This window comes from Anarhichas minor, unplaced genomic scaffold (genome assembly GCF_050575085.1).
Source record: "Anarhichas minor isolate MPS153535 unplaced genomic scaffold, ASM5057508v1 ptg000028l, whole genome shotgun sequence".
In the NCBI taxonomy this organism is placed as follows: domain Eukaryota; kingdom Metazoa; phylum Chordata; class Actinopteri; order Perciformes; family Anarhichadidae; genus Anarhichas; species Anarhichas minor.
Window position 1 is genome coordinate 5,980,941 of NW_027466474.1, and position 18,145 is coordinate 5,999,085.

Here is an 18,145-nt window from a genome sequence, read left to right on the forward strand (position 1 = left end):
TTAGAGGTTATTTTATGAGGGGAAAAAAAAATCTTATAAACAAAGTTAATTTGAATATATTGTTGTTAACACTGTTACTGTAACCTGTTCTGAAAATGCTGCCTTTTTAAAAGTAGTTGAGTATAATACCTGATTTAAAAGTACTTTAATTTATAATGCAGTTGCAATTGTAGATTGCGCTCGAAAAGTCGGAAAGCACTTCTCAATTCGTACCTCCAATTTTGTTTCTAATTGATTTCTTTCCACCTGTTGTCATTATTTTAATCATGTATGCTGGAGTTGATTTTATGCTACATGATGTTATGTTACTGACGTTCTGTTAATTTTCTGGTATAACTATATAATCCTGTCTTCAACCAGGCGTAGTTTGATTGGAATTTGGAGTTAAAATGCTAAATGAACTCACTGCCATTTAAATTACTTTACAGTACATTTCTGTTTGTAAATTGCATGTATTTTGTGTTCATGTACTTTAGATCTTTTAATCTAACAAATAGAATCTGTTATGCGGTTCTTGTGAATAAAATTAGCTTGTTTTTAATGTTTGTCTATTTTGAATTGCACTGCCGGTTTTGTTTTGTTTCATGTGAATTAATTCTTAATTTATCCTGTATTGTTATTACTTACACGAAATAAATAATTGAGATGTGATTATATTGGAACCACAAGACTATTAAGCTACTGCTAAATATCTATAATGGTATAAATGTAGTTCATCAAAAACTGGTTGCAAGGCTACACTGTGTTTTGAATACACGCAAAACACCAAACTTCTGTTTTACATTACCTGTCCGGTAGTTCCGTATTCGTTTAATTATTTAGCTTTATACATTAAAAACTACATTTCCCGAAGCTTTGCGACAGGGTGGGCACGCTGGGTAGCGTAGTTCGTCAACGGACTGAGGCAGAAGCAGGAAGCCACACTCGAAACTACATTTCCCAGACGACATTGCGCAGGAATATCCCGGAAATGTGCGAGTTTTCGTGGTGGAAAAAAGTTCTCATAGTTATTTTCATGCCAGAAGTAACGCTTCAGTCGTTCCTCCACGATTGTGTTTAAGCCGTTTGAATACATCAAAGGTAACAACACACACACAAAGCAACTAGAGGAAGAGAGTTATTGTCAAGATAGTTTTATATTTAAAAGATCGCTGAGACGTTCGTTTTTAGTTCCCTTTAACGGCAAACAACAGAGACGCGTTAGCTTATGCAGGCTATTGGCTACGACCGTTAACTAGTTGATTAGTCAATACTTATGTGCTTTAGCTTGATAGCTAGGTTAGCCGTTGAGCTTCATTAACGTTAGATATCTGTTTAGCTTAGCAAACTGGTATAAGACCTGAACGTGTAGCTAACACGGCTGTCAACGATCAAGCCACGTTCATTATAGAGACAGTAAACTGTAGAGTTTAGCTTGTCTCTTGTGGTGCTTGCTCATAACAAAGTGCAGACAGATTACAAAACAGGGTTTATTCTCAGAACTGCAGAATTTCTTTTCTACGTTTCAACACAGTCACTGCAGATAAATGCTCGGCATGCTGCTGCTGAGTGCCACACCTTATTTTGAGTGTGTGGTGAAGGATAAAGCGAGCTTTGGCTATTATAACTAGAAATAAACTGACAAGCAATGTGCCTCCCTGTCTGAGTCATCGTGGGAGCGACGACGTCCTCACCAGAGAGCAACAACAATGAAGTCCTTAGAGACAGCTCAAACATACACTGTGTTGGAGAGCACTGGCTGGAGGCAAAGCAGCATGACACAAAGACAAATATTGTGTCTGACGAAAAAATCAGTGCATATCTGATTTTTTTTACAGGAGGCACTGTTGAAATGGTATTATTAGTAAACACTTTTGGGTGGGATTATCATCCAAATCTCATATTTTATTGACGCTCGAAAGAAAGTCAGTTGCTGGCTCAGAAAAGTGATTTTTAAGGAATTTGCCCTTTAGGCCTACAACTAAGTTTTATTAATTAATCTAGTGGTTATTTAGTTTTCTTGTGACCAATTTATTTTTAATTTCTGCTTTGGTCACGGACAGACTATAACTCTATTGTAAAATGTCCATTACAAGTAACAAGAGTCCCAAACATGCCTGAGAGTTGCTTGTGACCAGCCAACACAAGAAAACTAAAAAAAAGTTATAAAAGTGTTTCTAATAACTGAAGATACAGAAAAGTAAGCACCCAACCAGCACATGTTTGGTAAATATTAATAACTAAAACTATTCAGAGATTATATAAATTTGAATCTAATAATTCTCAGTTGACGACTAAAAGTGATAACTTTGCTAAATCAATCAAGCAACAAATTACTTGGAAAATATGTTTTTTTATGATTAATAAATTGCTAAAATCATTAATCTCAAAAAAAAAAAAAAGTCAAAGATTTGCCATTCACACTTGTAGTTATTTGCCACTTTTGTATGCTGTCTGTCATTGTAGATTGATATTTGTTTTACCTTCTTCTAGAATAGTTTCTCACTAACACGATGCGTTTGTCTGTGGTGTTCACAGGGACCAGTAACTCTTAAGGATGGGGACTAAACCAGGCCCAGTTCAGATCGTCACAGTGTGTAAGGAGGAACACTCCTTTGCGCTCGACACGGAGGCTCTGGCCCGGGTTCTGTTGGCCCCCGAGGTCAGAGACAAAAATGTGGTGGTGCTGTCAGTGGCTGGAGCCTTCAGAAAGGGCAAGAGCTTCCTGCTTGACTTCATGCTCCGCTACATGTACAGAAAGGTGAGTCGTGCTCTGTAACAGGAGCTTTCAGTGTCTCACCAGACATTATATCTGTCTGCTGTACTCTGAGGCCATATCACCTATCATGTTAACTAGTGAGTACTAATGATACTGACTAGTTCCTCCTCGTGTGTTGACGGTGTGAAAACCTGGAAAATCACATATAGTCTTACGTTGATTGCTTAACTAATGCCCATCCCTGCTGTAACATGTGAACTAACTAGTTTACTTAACAGGAATGTTTGAGACCGTAGTCATGATCCATAGTAAGGAGTGGAGTCTATATATAGCCAACTGGGTAATCGTGGATAATTATGACCTGAGAGTAAAAGCTGCTATATTCTTTAGAGTTATTGAAACTACATGACAAGGCATGTTACATTTCATATGCAGAGTTTCATGTAGAAGCCCCAGCTGGTCTAGAAAGTGTATTTTGTATTATTTCTGCAGGGTGATGAAAACTGGCTCGGTGAGGATGACGAGGAGCTGGCTGGATTTTCTTGGAGAGGCGGTTCTGAACCAGAGACAACAGGCATCCAGCTGTGGAGTGAAGTTTTCCCCATCCAAAAGAGCGATGGAACAGAGGTACTTTAAATATATTTGTTCATCTATGTACCATATGTTTGTCAAGAAACATAGTATTTACAACTTAGATAATGATGTCAGATAATATCTATAAAAGATTGTTGTAGCTACACTTTCTCATTTGTTAGCCTGACTTGCCTTGTCTGTTGTGCTGGAAAAAAAGTCAATCTACAATAAAAGTAGTCAACAATTTTTCTAGTCAAATAATTGTTTAAGATATCAAGAAAAATTTCAAACATTTTCTGGTTGCAACTTCTTAAATGTGATTATTTGCTGATTATTTGCTTTTTACGGTGGCATTATGTTTTCGGGTTGTAACATCTGTACGTCCGGTCCATTCTTCTGAACACGATATCTCAGGAACACCTGGAGGGAACTTCAAATTTGACACAAACATCCACTTACTCTCAAGGATTAACTGATTAGATTTTGATGGTCAAAGATCGCTGTGACCTCACAAAACACATTTTTGGCCATAACTCAAGGATTCATATTCTATTCATGACAATGTTACACAAATGTCTAATAAGATAAAAAATGATGGTATGATGACATTATAGACAGACATCGGTGTAACCTTGAACTTGACTGTTTCGCAATTGCATACAACTGCGAGGCAGTAATTCTAATATTTTCTCATTTATATCGTTGTAAATTATACTTTGTTGCATTTTTGTTTGTTTGAATAGAACAAGCAATCTGAAGATGGAAATTACAATGAGCATTTTATACACTAAACAATAAATAATGCAATAGAAAAATATAATAATGATAACACCCCTCTCTGGTCTGGTAGTGTTAATTTAAGGCTAAAAATCTTTATGTTCTATTTGGCACAAATCTGCTGACGTCATCCGAGTTTAATCAGGATTAAAATCAATCTTTTTATATATATATATATATATATATATATATATATATATATACATACATACATACATACATACATACATACATACATATATACGGCAGATGAACATTAGAGAGGGTTGAATGGAGAAATATAACAACATCGTACATCAGTACACATAATTTCATCTGTGTGTTTCTCTAATAACTAGTTGCACACAGTGTTAATGTCATGGGCTGTGTTTTGTGGCAGGTGGCAGTGGTGTTGATGGACACTCAGGGAGCCTTTGATAACCAGTCCACCGTGAAGGACTGTGCCACCATCTTCGCCCTCAGCACCATGACCAGTTCAATACAGGTGACCGAGCTCTGATTGTCAGTGAGTTCATCGATGCTTTTTATTCGTGTAATGTGTGCTTATTTAGTTTCTCTTTTGTAGATCTACAATCTGTCACAGAACGTACAAGAGGACGATCTGCAGCAGCTACAGGTCTGTTTACTTGAGCATGAGATCAGATTAGTCAGAGTCAACCTGAGTGTGTCAGCAGGTATTTTGGTAAATGGACTTGCATTCGTACGTATATAATTATTTCTAGTCTTCTGACCTCTCAAGGCTCATTAATCTACATATCAACATTCCCCATTTACACACACATTCATACCTTCTTATGATCATAAGCTCTTCTGCTTCTGACAGACGGGTCTTTTTCATAATCTCACTTCTTAACATTAGATGCTCTCCAGATTTGTGCGTCGTCTCACTAATAACTTTGTATGATCATAGCTGTTCACGGAGTACGGTCGTCTTGCCATGGATGAGATCTTTCAGAAGCCCTTCCAGGTAAGAGAAACCACAATATGTGATTCATTCATTGCTGGTGTTTGACATTTATCTAGTTGTTGCTCTTTAATTTAACACCTTTTCATTTTCCTCTTACAGTCCTTAATGTTCCTAATCAGGGACTGGAGCTTTCCCTATGAATATTCCTACGGGTTTAAAGGAGGCAATGAATTCCTGGATAAACGGTTACAGGTACCAATTCTGTCTTATTCATTTGGAAGAATATAATGAAAACACTTGGCTGATCTTGGATACTGAGTTTGGGATTTTGCCTTCCTATTGATGTCTGAAGGTGAATGAGACCCAGCACGAGGAGCTGCAAACAGTGAGGGATCACATCCATTCATGCTTCAGCAGCATTTCCTGCTTCTTGTTGCCTCACCCTGGGTTGAAGGTTGCCACCAGCCCTGAATTTAAGGGACAGCTTAATGGTTAGAGCCCTGTTTCCACACTCGTCTAATGTGTTTAAGGTTAGCAGAACACTCAATGTACCATGTGCTGTCTTAACTTTTGTTATATATTTATTACCTCAGCTGTTGCCCCGGAGTTCAAAGAGGAGCTGAAGAAACTGATCCCTAAACTGCTGCATCCCGATCGTCTGTGTGAGAAGGAAATAAATGGAAACAAAGTCACTTGCAGGGGCCTGCTCGAGTTCTTCAAGGTAACATCTTCTCCATCTGAGTTTTCCTGCGGAACCAGATTTTTTTAAAGTCTAAAATTGTAATTTTTGTCCTACCAGGCTTACATCAAGATCTACCAGGGAGAAGATTTGCCACAGCCAAAGACTATGCTCATGGTATGTACAGGATTAACGTATATACGTTTTAACAGCAACATTTTGTTTAGTTTTTTACTACAATACCATTAACATGTGCCACTTTTGTTTCGCCAGGCTACAGCAGAGGCCAATAATCTGGCAGCTGTGGCTACAGCCAAAGATCAGTACAGCAAGAACATGGAGAGGGTGTGTTTCACCTAAACGATGCATCAACTGCACTTCTTCACTGGTGTTTTCATATAATCCTGACTACAAACGTTCCTTCTTTCCGCTCTCAGGTGTGCGGGGGAGACTTGCCCTATGTGGCTCCGGACTCTCTGGAGGAAAAGCATCACTTTTACTTCCGAGAGGCTCTTCATAACTTCTCCAAGACCAAGAAGATGGGCGGACAAGAGTTCTGCGACCGTTACCAAGCAGAGCTGGAACAAGAGCTGGCGGAAATGTGGCAGTCACTCGGCAAGCACAATGCGGTAAGAGACTTCTCCATAAACATGAGAACCTTTATTTGACATTGAAATAAATATCTTATAGATTTATCAATCAAAACACAACAGTTTGACCACTTCAACTGATTATTTTTGGTGTATTATTATTGGATTGATTGCCGTTTAAGGCAGTGATATTATTTCTTAATCATCTGTTTCTTCTCTTTGCTGTAAAAGGCAAAAAACCTCTTCAGCGCCTTCCGGACACCTGCAGTGCTGTTTGTCCTGGTGTGCCTTCTCTACGTGCTGTCGGGTGTGTTGTTCTTCGTTGGCCTGTCTACCTTCGCCTTGGTGTGTGACTGTACTCTGGGTGTGGTCATGATGTCCATGCTGACGTGGGCCTTCATCCGCTACTCTGGTCGGTACCGGACTGTAGGAGGAGCCATCGACCAGGCCGCAGGTGTCGTCCTGGACCAGGTGAGAATAATGGGACTGGTGTCCGTCTATAAGTCTTTCAGAGATTTCAGTTATATCATTATAGACTTTTTTTTGGCACTGCATGTACCCATAAACGTCACTAGAGGGAGCAATTGATTTTGGGAAGTACAAAAAGGGTATGCAGCAATCTAAGGGTAAGAGACATTTGTAATAATCTAGATATTGACTCACCTGTCAAAATACTGGTAAGAAAAACAACAATTTAACAGATAAAGAGCAGTTCCATTTTAGTTTATAGAGTCATGTACTGTATGACAAAAGCTGGATATGAGCACAGTAAGTTTAGATTTAAATTATGCTTACCGCCTTCAATGAATGGTTTGTAACATGTAAAAACTCCAAGAACACAAAGGAAGGAGAGACTTTTCAGATACTGCTTTTTTGGTGCTGAAAGGTTGTATACTGTGGGTTTACCAGAGCGTGTTTACTTGATACCGGGTTCAGAAGAGTGGTGAGACTGAACCGTACAGTACACAGTAAATGTGTATAAACAACAATGAGCTAATAGAGGCACAAGAACTGTACTGTATCTGCAGGGTTGGATGATAATTATTTGTGGGTTATTAAACACAGTTTAATAGAAGCATTGCAGGAGTTGTATGGTTGGATTTTAGCTGGTAAACCTGTGAAATCAGAATGTGGTTGAAGTCTGATCTGATTTGTTTATTTAACCGTCGTCCTCTTGATTGAACAAGGCATGTGGGGGAGGCCTGTGCACCACATTGAGCTGCTGGTTTTGCTAAGCCACGCCCACTCTGAAAAATTAAATCCCATGTTATTGTTTGATTTAAACCCCACCCACATATTCTGTTGCACATTGAAATACGTTTCTCTGTGACTTTAACTATTGCAACCGTTTTCATTTAGTTGTAAAGCCGGATCCAACATCAACGGATTTCAAATAGAAAATTAAACTAACAATGTTGAGAGAGACCGTCGAGAGTTAATTCTCAAGTTCATGCCTTTTTACTAACACGAAACAAGAAGTGTTTTTTTTTTTTTTTGTCGGAGCCGCTCTTCCTGACAGATGAGGCCGAGAGGCCTCAGTGAATTAACCACAACACCAAAAAAACGGAAGTCAACGTCCGTTGCGAGAAGCACTTGACGCAGTCAGCCGTCACATTAATGGTCCCTTTTTGTTTCTCCTCTGTTTCCAGGCCACCGTGGTGTTGAACAAGTCGAGAGGTACGGCCACCGGTGACCAGAAGAAATCCAGATAAAGGACCTCTGGACCTTCGTAATCTCGACGCAATGCTACCAGCACACCACACAAGCACACATTCAGCACTAAAGCCTTATCATGCCTCCCATTGGAACAAACATGCAGCTCAACCAGATTGCCACAAGGAACAAAACATGATGCCAATCCACCAGCATCTTTATTATGCACGTTACTCTGCCTGTCTACGTCCAGGCTTATGTAAAGGTGACTGGAGTCACTGAGGCAGGGAGTTAAATCATTCCAATCCCTCTTATTGATACTACAGGTCTTAAATTGACACTGCCATCATTTTACAAGTTTACAATTGGTCTTAATGGACATGTCGATGTTTACCGTTAAACTTATAAAACACGTTCTTGGGGAAGTCAGGGTGATTATCAAAGAAAGCTTCTGCAGTATATCTTGTTACCTTAAAAAAATGCTGGCTTTAAAGCTTATACATTTATACATATCACTTTGTGGCTATATTTTTTTACTTTGCGGCCTTAAAACATTCCATTCTGTTTGTGGATTTGCTTTATATTTGATATAAACTAGCATTTCTACTTTGAAAGGAGAAGAAGAGACGCACTTTCTATATAGCACAGTAGATTTTGGAAGTTGCATATAATGGGAGTTCAGTTGAATCTCATTTGTTTCAATTGCTTTGCTGTTTATTCCTTGATGGAACGTGTTACACTTTATAGATTTTGATACTATATACTAGACTCTTCTGGCAAAATTATATATATAGGAACTTGTATTCTGGACATTTTCCCTCTCCAAAGATAAGACATTGGAATACTCAAAGGTGTTGAACACACAGTATAATAAAACTAGCGACCAGTCAGCCAAAGAGTTAGCTTTTAATATTTGATTTAAACTTTGACCGTGTACTCAGTGGCTACAATGAACTCAGTGAAAAAACACTTTTCCAATCAAACATAGCAAGTGTTGAACAAACATGGAACAAATAACAAGCAGGATTTTTTTATACAGTATAAGAATAAGAAGTAATAATCAGTAGAAACATATAGAAAATGTGACAATTTGTCAGTTGACTGCCGCACGTTGTCAAAAATCCTTAAGATGTTCTCAGAATGAACACGGCATTGGATTAAAGGATCCTGGTTATTTGAAACTATGCCCTACATGTCTGAACATGAGAGGTGGATTCTTTCAGAAACATTCAATTGGAGACGTGGAATGCAAGCATCTAGTCTTGTATAATAGGTCTTTCAAATGCCACAAGATTGTAAAACCTGAGAGCAAAAGTAGGATAATATAGTCCGTAATGATTCTGCATTGTGTACTTCAACAACTAACCATATATTTCCTGTGTTCAAATACAGAATGGACACACTAAATGCTAATAAACAGTGCATTAATCTCACAGTCATTCCATGAAACTGTAGATATGAATCATAAGAATACAAGGTCAAAAAAGAGATGTGCAAATATGGATGATGGGAGACTTTCTCAAGCCATGAGTTCTGACCATCATTTTGCACATTCCATGTCTGTCCCTCTGCACAAGAGGAGGAAACGAGCACTTTCTTTTGCACTCCCCCTCCTCTTTGGTGCTATTTGCACACTGCTTGTTCCAAAGGTAAATGCATGCAATATTGTAGTAAAAGCTAATGTAGTAATCTCTTGCAGGAGTATTGTGGCCTTGACTTGAGAAATGCTGTTTTCTAAAGAATAAATAAAGCTTGAAACTGTTAATGCGCCTTTTCAATCCATTCTTTTGTTTAAAAAGTGGCATCAGAGAAACTCCGCCATAAAGGTTGTACAAAAAAAACGAAAAGAGGATGTAGGATATTTTGAAATCTCTTACCACACTCACCCAGCAGCAGGATCACCATTACAAACACTTGCTGTGTGGCAAAGCAGTGATCATTTTACTCACTTATGTCAAATTTGTGTTCACTTTTCCCTTCATGTATTTGAATCGCCACAACATGTTCTGTTTCAGATTGCATTTGAATATTTGGCTCAGATTAGATTACATTATATTAAACTTCATTGTGATTACATAGAGCAAGTACAAGTTTAGCATCTAACCAGATAGTGTAAATGTTACCGGCACCAGACCTAGAGGAAGTCTGGACCGGCAGCAAAGGTTACACAGGCTAGGAAGCAGCGTGTAGCCAATAGATACAACTGGATCGATAGAGAGAGGACCAACGTTGGCGTCATGCTCAGGCCAGAGAGAGTTTTATTCTCACACACAATTGCAGATCAAAACATTTCGCAATTTACATAAACAGGGTGTGACCAAATCCAAATGATTTCAAATATATTCCACATTAACACAGATTCCAAAATACTATAACTCAGAATATACACGGCCTTTACTCTTACAGTGGCTCACATATTAACACATACAGTCCTGCTAACATTTATTTAACAGTAGCATAATAGACACAAAATCTAGAACATTCTTACGTGTCGTCTGCTTTCACACACTTGTTCTAACATGTGGTGCAAACACTTGTTCGAACATGACGGGCATTCTTGAACTAGCTTGAACATAGTATTTTTCTCCAAACCATTCACTTACTGCTGGCTGGCTAATAGTCTCATTTAAAACACATTGTCTTATGCTACAGAAGGCTTATGTCATAGATAGAACAGTTCAATTATTAACAAAAAATAGGGGGGGGGTCTGTTTTATAAAAAACTAAACGTAGCATTACCAACCTACTACATAAACAGTAGCAAAGTGCATAAAAATATGAATGATTGTACAAAATGAACAATAAACCAATATGGAATATGTATTGTATGTAATATATTTATGAAATATACAATTTATACAATATACAACATACAATGTAATATATAAACTACAGTTTGAGTAAATTTAGCTATGTACAGTACTTTAATAAAGGCAATAAACCTACTGCTGTAGCTGCAGCACATACTGTATATATCTTAGCACATTCATATAAAGGCTACTAATTGCTGTTTATTCTAAATATACTTTTTATTCTATATTATACTCTGCACGTTACTGCTTCTGGTTAGATGTGAAACTGCATTTCTTTGTCTCAGTACTTGTACCCTGTAATGATAATTATGTTGAATCTAATATGTATTAGCACTTATATATTATATGTACAGTAGGATTTGTGAGACTATTGTATCTGAACAAAATAAGATAGAACATGTTATATTCCTTCAGCTATGGTGGGGAAATGATTTAATGAATGTAGAAGCTACTGACACTATTGACAACATATGAGTGTGTGTTTCTTTTATTGAGCTAGTGACGCTTGTTTGGCAACATAATGAATGTGGGTCATATTTTACAGGCTTTCTGTTTACAACCACAGCACCGTTAAGCCATAACATACATGCCCCACAGCAAAACAACAGCCCAGCCTCAGTATGAACTGACCTCCGCTGTGATATTATAGCGTTTATATCATTGTATTCTCCGGAGAAATGTGTGTATTCAGTGCCACTACTGCGCCTCATCTTCCGCTTCTTCTCATCCTTCACACTGACACTCTCTGTGTGTCTTTCTCTGTACAGAAAATCTGCTACAGCGAATTTTGTGTCCCTTGTTTCCTTATATGGTGATCGGCGTCGTGGCCCGACCCTCCTCGTGCTGTGAGCGAGGCGCGTGCACTGATCGCTGCCGCTCCACCGTTCACTTCCATATTTGGAAGTGAGTCTAACAAAAACCCGCACGGAGGGGAGGGGAGAAAGGACGAGAGAGAGAGAGAGAGAGAGAGAGAGAGAGAGAGAGAGAGAGAGCGAGAGAGCGAGAGAGAGAAGGGGTGGGTGGCGGAGAAATTCCTCCCACCCAGAAAACTGCTTTGCGCCTGCCTGGATGGCTGCTGAATTTCGGTTAAAACAGCAGCAGCACAATAGTTTTACTTATTCATCTCTCCTCGCGCCATTGGAGAATTAATGAGTAGCACGTATTCACCTCCTTGAACACTGCAAATGTATTGTTACGGTCACAATGATGGTTTCATATACGTAGGTTGTCTTTAATAAATTAGAAAAAGGTTACAATGAAATTAAATAAAAATGTTAGGGCTATAGTTGCGTTAAAAGCTTGAAGGATGTGTGTCCGACCAAGATTGTTGTATTTTTTATGTATTTATTGAGCACCATAATATGATTTCATAATGTACATTAGATATTATCAGGGAGTTGTGGGTGTATTCATATACCACACAAACACAGATTCGCATAACGCTCTTCGCCACCTATTTGGTATGTTTGATTTGTTCATCAGTGCTGGCCGCGACGCTAAAGGAAATACAAAGTATTAATATAATTGCAGGGAAAATAAAAGAATAAAATGCGGAAAAAATACTAGTGGTAAGAGGTATAATATTGCTTCCCTCAAATGGTTGCCAATTAGTGTCATGTTTGATAACATCAGTCAATATGTTAAAATCACTGGGAAGATTAGTTTTTTATTCACTATTTAATTTGTGTGTATAATATATTGAGCTGAAGCTTATTAATATTTATATTATATATGCGGCCCTCTTTGTGTTATCACACGTGACAGAATACTTAAATCAATAGCATATCCAAAAACAAATACAGCCACCGGACAATTATAGGTATAGCAGACAAGCGCCCCCGCTCGTGCACCTGGCCGGAGTCGTCAGGGGCGCGCGTTTATAGCCGCGTTCACATTGTGTATCCAGTGTGTGAGCGAGACCGACCATTCATCATCACAGTTGATTCAATTCCTACCCAGACGCTGACTAATCCAGAGCTACAGCCATGGTACGTCTAACATCGTCTTTATCACGGTTTTTTTCCTCCTGCTGACTAATGTCGACTTCATCTTAAGATCTGGGGAGATTTTGCCGGTCGATTTGTGTTTTATTTCATAGGTTATGGTATTGCTTTTAACGTTAAACGTAGCTAACGTTAGTCGCTTCCGTATCGCACGAGTCGCTGCTCGCGCTGTGGCTAACGGCAGCGAACAGCACTGCTGTACTAACCGATAGGCTAACAAAGCGTTCATACAGCGCGGCCATCCGCGTTTTATATTGAATTAATCACACGCCAATGACTTTTCCGTGCGGTATTAACGTGTTTTACGAGGTTGTGATAATGGACCCGAATAAACGGCTGTGGTACTAAAACAACTGGCGCCATTTCGTTCATCTTGAGTTTCGCTGAAAAAAAAAACCCACACGGTTCTTATCGTGTTACCATGCACACCGTTGTCATGACGTTACTGGTTACTTTTACCGCATCGTGTTTGTGCCGTTTCACCTCTTGCTCGTTGACGCTTCTTCCGAAGCGCTGGCAGGTGCGCAGCGCTAACATGCTAACGTTATTGTTAGCTGAAGCCAAGCTACGTTAGCAAGAGGCAGGAAATGACACCCGTAGTGGCTAAAGCTAGCTGTGATTTCCTTGTTCTTTGTCTTAACGGTATCTTTAGACGCTGGTTGTCTACGTTCTCCACATCAAGCCACCATTTGACCACTGTGACGTTATCTTATGTATCGACCATTTTATAGGTTTATGGCCGAGTTGCGCTGTGACACTAAAAGTGTTAATCGACAACGGAACCGTCCTTTTTGCCTTTATATAGCACGTTAGCGCACAGACGTGCACGTGTGCTGCATTCATGGCCCCACCCTGAATTTGGTGCATAGACAATTTTTTATTTTTTTTGTATAACTGCTCTGGAATGAGCTCTATTTTCCTGACATTTACCCATGTAAACATTTTACCATGTATTAAGTTGGGATGTAGCAAATATTTTACGTTATTGTCAACATTATATAAGACCAGTTTGGGGCCGCGGTCTCTGGGTTTTCATAGTCGGTAATGCGCATCTTCTTTTTAGTTGCGCATCTTATTTGTACAGCACGTCACCCCATTAAACTCCTATATAATTCAAACGGATTAATATCATTCATAAAGTTATTTTTGTGCATTACTGCAATGCGAAAATTTAAAAAAATCTCTTACACATATATGCGCCGTTGACATCCTGATAATCACCTAAATCTGCCACTGCACACTTTACCGTTGCAGTGTTTTAATTTCAGAGTTTGGATATAAACCCATCAGGCCTGTTTGCTAGTGAAAGTGGCTCCTATGAGGCCTGTATCGTAACTGTTACTTTATGTAAAGGAATTCAAGACTTTTATTGTGGCTACACTTATATTGAATCACTTGAACCTTGACTTCTGTTAAGAAAAGTACCCCTGATTAAGATTAGATAAGGCTAGAGTTATAGTTAGCTTGTTGCTACAACTAAAAATATACAGAATATGAATCTGATCGGCTTTACCGATGGTGTTTGTGTACAGAAGAATTAGACATCATCATGATGTCTGAGCATCACTGGCTGTCATGTGCTGGGTCGTAGACATTTGTGAACCTCAGCAAATATTTTGGAGACTGTCTTGGATATTTTTTTTCAGGTTCCTTGCAGTCATAGCAAGGTATCATTCTTATTTTATTGCTGCACAATGATTAAGGAAGCGAGTAAGGTTGTTTGCTGGTTAATTATTACTCTATAAGTCACGGCTATCTCATACAGGTCTTTTACGCCCTGAGCAAACATACAGAGCCTGCCTGTGCTACTTTACAGTTGGGTTCCTTTTCTGTCTGTCCTACCCTATATTATATTTCCCTTTCTTTGTCGTCTCTTTTTCCATTGACACATGGCCGCTGGTAGACAGCAGTTTTCATCTCCTGAGACTGCATTTTCCTGTTGCCTTAAGCAGAAGTCAGAAGACCAAATCGAGTTACGGAGAGGCGGTGACTCAGCAATGTGACTTGTAGCTACAGGCAGTTTCTTCAAAAGCCCCATTGTTTGAGACTGAACTCTGTGCTTTAATGCTTAATCATGGACCACTCCCTCACCCACACAGTCATCTTCATCTTCTTTTTACTACTTTAGTAACTACTTTACTACTTTACGACCTAATCACATACGTTGACGCCTGTTAGCTTAACTTTAGCATTCATGTTGAAGATGGACTTTTGACACGCAATGGAGAATATGTATTTGTTTATCACTCTTACAGTGTGACCATACACATATTAAAATAAAAGGCTGTACTGACTGAATCGTCAGTGTTGATTTCATTCGTACAAACTTTGCTGACTTTCAGAATGCACTACACAACTTGGCTCTTAATTTTTAATTTTTTAAAAATTGATTATACTATATTGATCCCTTTAAGGGGGAAATTTGTCTCTGCATTTGACCCATCCCTGTATATAGGGAGCAGTGGGCTGCCAATGACAGGCGCCCAGGGTTCAGTGTATTGCTCCGATACACTTCGACACGTGACACGTCCCAGTCGAGGATCGAACAGTTGACCTTGCGGTTGCCAGACAACCCTCTTAACCCAGTGAGCCACGGTCACCCCTTAGTCAACCATGACCAACGGCTTGTCACAGCCACATTTTGCATTTCAATCCTCTTAATCAGTCGTCCTCATAAGGAGCATTCCTGCTCTGCGTGCTGCCCTCTCTGGCCTTTTTTATGATGTCAGTACTATTTATTGTACTGATGTCACTTCTGGCCACAAGTCTGGTCTGTTGCCTGATTCAGGCAAAACTCACACGGTGGAGGAGGGCTGAAACTAACAATTAGTCTGTCAATCATTTTTTAGATTTATTGTTTGGTCAATGTATCATTCAAACCTACGTTGATATTCAAACTGCTTGGTTTTGTCCGAACACCTAAATATGCATTTACATATCGTATCACAGGACAAAGGAAACTGGCAAATATACACATTTAAAAGTTGGAACCAGTGTTTTATTATTCAAAAATGTATTTTAGGGATCAATGGATAATTGATGTGGAACTTAAAAGTGTTGCTGCCCATTTACATTTAAAACATTTTATATTTACATAATGATATTCCCCCAAATCAATTCAAAGTGATTAAGCAGCCATTCAAGGTCCTAGCAATGGATTTACATTTCATATAAAACCTGCATTCATATCTAAATTACCTTTTTGTTGTGGCATCAATTATCAGTTTAAAAAAAGAGGTCTGTTGCAGAAATATCAGCCTCCATGTTAAACTGTGAACACTTTAAACTCTTGAGTTAAAGGATTGTTCTGTCCACAGGCCTCGGGGGTGAAAGTCACAGATGAAGTTATCGCAGTCTTCAACGACATGAAGGTGCGTAAGGCTCAGCCGTCTGAGGAAGAGAAGAAGAAGAGAAAGAAGGCCGTTCTGTTCTGCTTGAGTGCCGACCTCAAGAATATTGTTCTGGACGAGGGCAAAGAGATCCTTCTGGGTGACTTGGTAAACATCTCGGACCCATTCGGGCACTTTGTTGGGATGCTGCCCCAAAAAGACTGTCGCTACGCTCTGTATGACGCCACCTTTGAGACTAAAGAAACAAAGAAGGAGGACTTGGTCTTTATCTTCTGGTGAGGGCTGCCACTATCGGACATTACCGGGTTTGGAACGAGCAATATAAACAGTTGGCTTTAATAATGTTTCTGCCTCACTCGTAGGGCTCCAGAGGACGCTCCCCTGAAGAGCAAGATGATCTATGCCAGCTCAAAAGACGCCATCAAGAGAAAATTCCAAGGTAAGTGGTCGTGTGTGTATATGGTTAGACCATAGGCAAGGCAAGCTGTCATTTACAATGATGTTGATAATGTCGAGCACATTTGATACAAGAAAAGTCATTCAGCACATAATTTAAAAGCAACTGCAGACTGAAAAGTCCAATGCATTGAGTTTTAAAGCACTCAGAAGCTAAAAGCAGATTTTCCAAGTTCTGTGCTGACTCTGGGTGCTTTTAGTGTAAGCCAATCATTGGAGCGATGTGGTCCGAAAGGTCAGAAAATGTGCTATACTATGACACTCTAGCCTATAATCTATCTATATTACCAGGATATAAGTATTTCTTTGTCTGAACACTTGTACAACATTGTAATTCTGACGTTTTAACATGATTTTTTTTTTTTAATTTTCAGGTATTAAGCACGAGTGGCAGGTGAATGGTTTGGAAGACCTTAAAGACCAGAAGACTCTGGCAGAAAAGCTTGGTGGCTCATCAGTAATCACCCTGGAAGGAAAACCTGTATAAATCTCCCCCCCCCCCCCCCCTCCCCCTTCTCCTCTCCGGCTACGATCGAGGCCTTTCAGGCACATCTGTTGGGTTTTGCTGTTCATTCCGGTATGGTTTGGAGACAGGCAGAACCTAAACCATTTACGTGACTCTCAGGGTGGGATATTGTGGGTGGGTTTGGGGTCAAGTGACAGTTTAAAAAAAAAATGACTAAAAAAGAAATTCCACAAATGCAGACTGTCATTCCACTTCACGCAACATAAAGAATATCAACAAAACACACAAAGGAAAATATTAAGATACAGCTGAAAGATGAGGATGATGATAGAACTTAAATACACACACTGTTCATGTTTGAAGACGGGGTTTTGTTCTTTTCCAGGTTCCATTTGAATGATTGCAGAGAAAGGGACAGACGATAACCGGTTTAGTTTTCCAACTGTTAAATCCCGACTTATAATCGTTCCAACTACATTTTTTTTTTGCCAAACTTCTAGTTAAGTTTTGTAAGTGTGTGTAGTTGACTAGTTATAGTATGAACTAATTCATAAGATCTATTAAATCCTTCTCTGGGGGAACACGGTTAAATATATATTTTGTTCTTTTTGTTTTGTTTTTGTATTTGTTTCTTTTTCTTCGAACAGGCAAATTTCAAAATTTGAGTGATTTCCTTTTTAATTTCCAGTTCTCAGTCAGATAACCATGGCATTTGAATAAGTTAACAGACAACATTCCTTGTACTTGTTAAAACCAGGATCTCCTTGAATTAAAATCTCTGGTGTTATAAGGGTCTGATGGGAGCGATGTGTATATGAAGGAGCAGCGGTCAGTTTAGACTGAATATTGAATGGTGGCTGTTTTGTATCGTCTCCTTATCTCTAATAAAAAGCACTAAACTACTGACTTGTATGGCTCTTTGTCCACTTTATATTACTGTTTCTAACTCATGGTGTTTTAGTAATCAGTTTCTTATCTATAATAGCATCATGGTTGTGGATGGCACCCATTAAAAAGTAATTCTAAGGATGGTCCTCAGATTGTACTGCACAATGATTATGTGATAAATAATCTGCTCATCCAATTAAAGTAAGGCTGCAACTAACTACAACATTCCTGTCAACTGATTGCTTTGTCAATGAAATGTCAAAGATTGTATTTAATACCCAAATTGAACTAT

At 39.0% G+C, this 18,145-nt stretch overlaps 2 protein-coding genes across 2 annotated transcripts; both read left to right on the forward strand.

The window, feature by feature from the left end:
* Positions 1-963: 963 nt before the first annotated feature.
* LOC142962470 (atlastin-3-like) lies at positions 964-9,642 on the forward strand. Its single transcript, XM_076102979.1, has 14 exons — positions 964-1,080; positions 2,518-2,740; positions 3,191-3,325; positions 4,428-4,532; positions 4,614-4,664; positions 4,959-5,015; positions 5,115-5,207; positions 5,308-5,446; positions 5,549-5,676; positions 5,755-5,811; positions 5,908-5,979; positions 6,072-6,263; positions 6,456-6,695; positions 7,874-9,642. Exons 2-14 carry the CDS (start codon positions 2,537-2,539, stop codon positions 7,934-7,936), a joined length of 1,536 nt encoding a protein of 511 aa, XP_075959094.1. The 5' UTR covers positions 964-1,080; positions 2,518-2,536; the 3' UTR covers positions 7,937-9,642.
* Positions 9,643-12,533: 2,891 nt separating this feature from the next.
* On the forward strand, positions 12,534-17,868 carry cfl1 (cofilin 1). Its single transcript, XM_076102980.1, has 4 exons — positions 12,534-12,678; positions 16,011-16,318; positions 16,406-16,482; positions 16,874-17,868. Exons 1-4 carry the CDS (start codon positions 12,676-12,678, stop codon positions 16,984-16,986), a joined length of 501 nt encoding a protein of 166 aa, XP_075959095.1. The 5' UTR covers positions 12,534-12,675; the 3' UTR covers positions 16,987-17,868.
* The last annotated feature ends 277 nt before the right edge of the window (positions 17,869-18,145 follow it).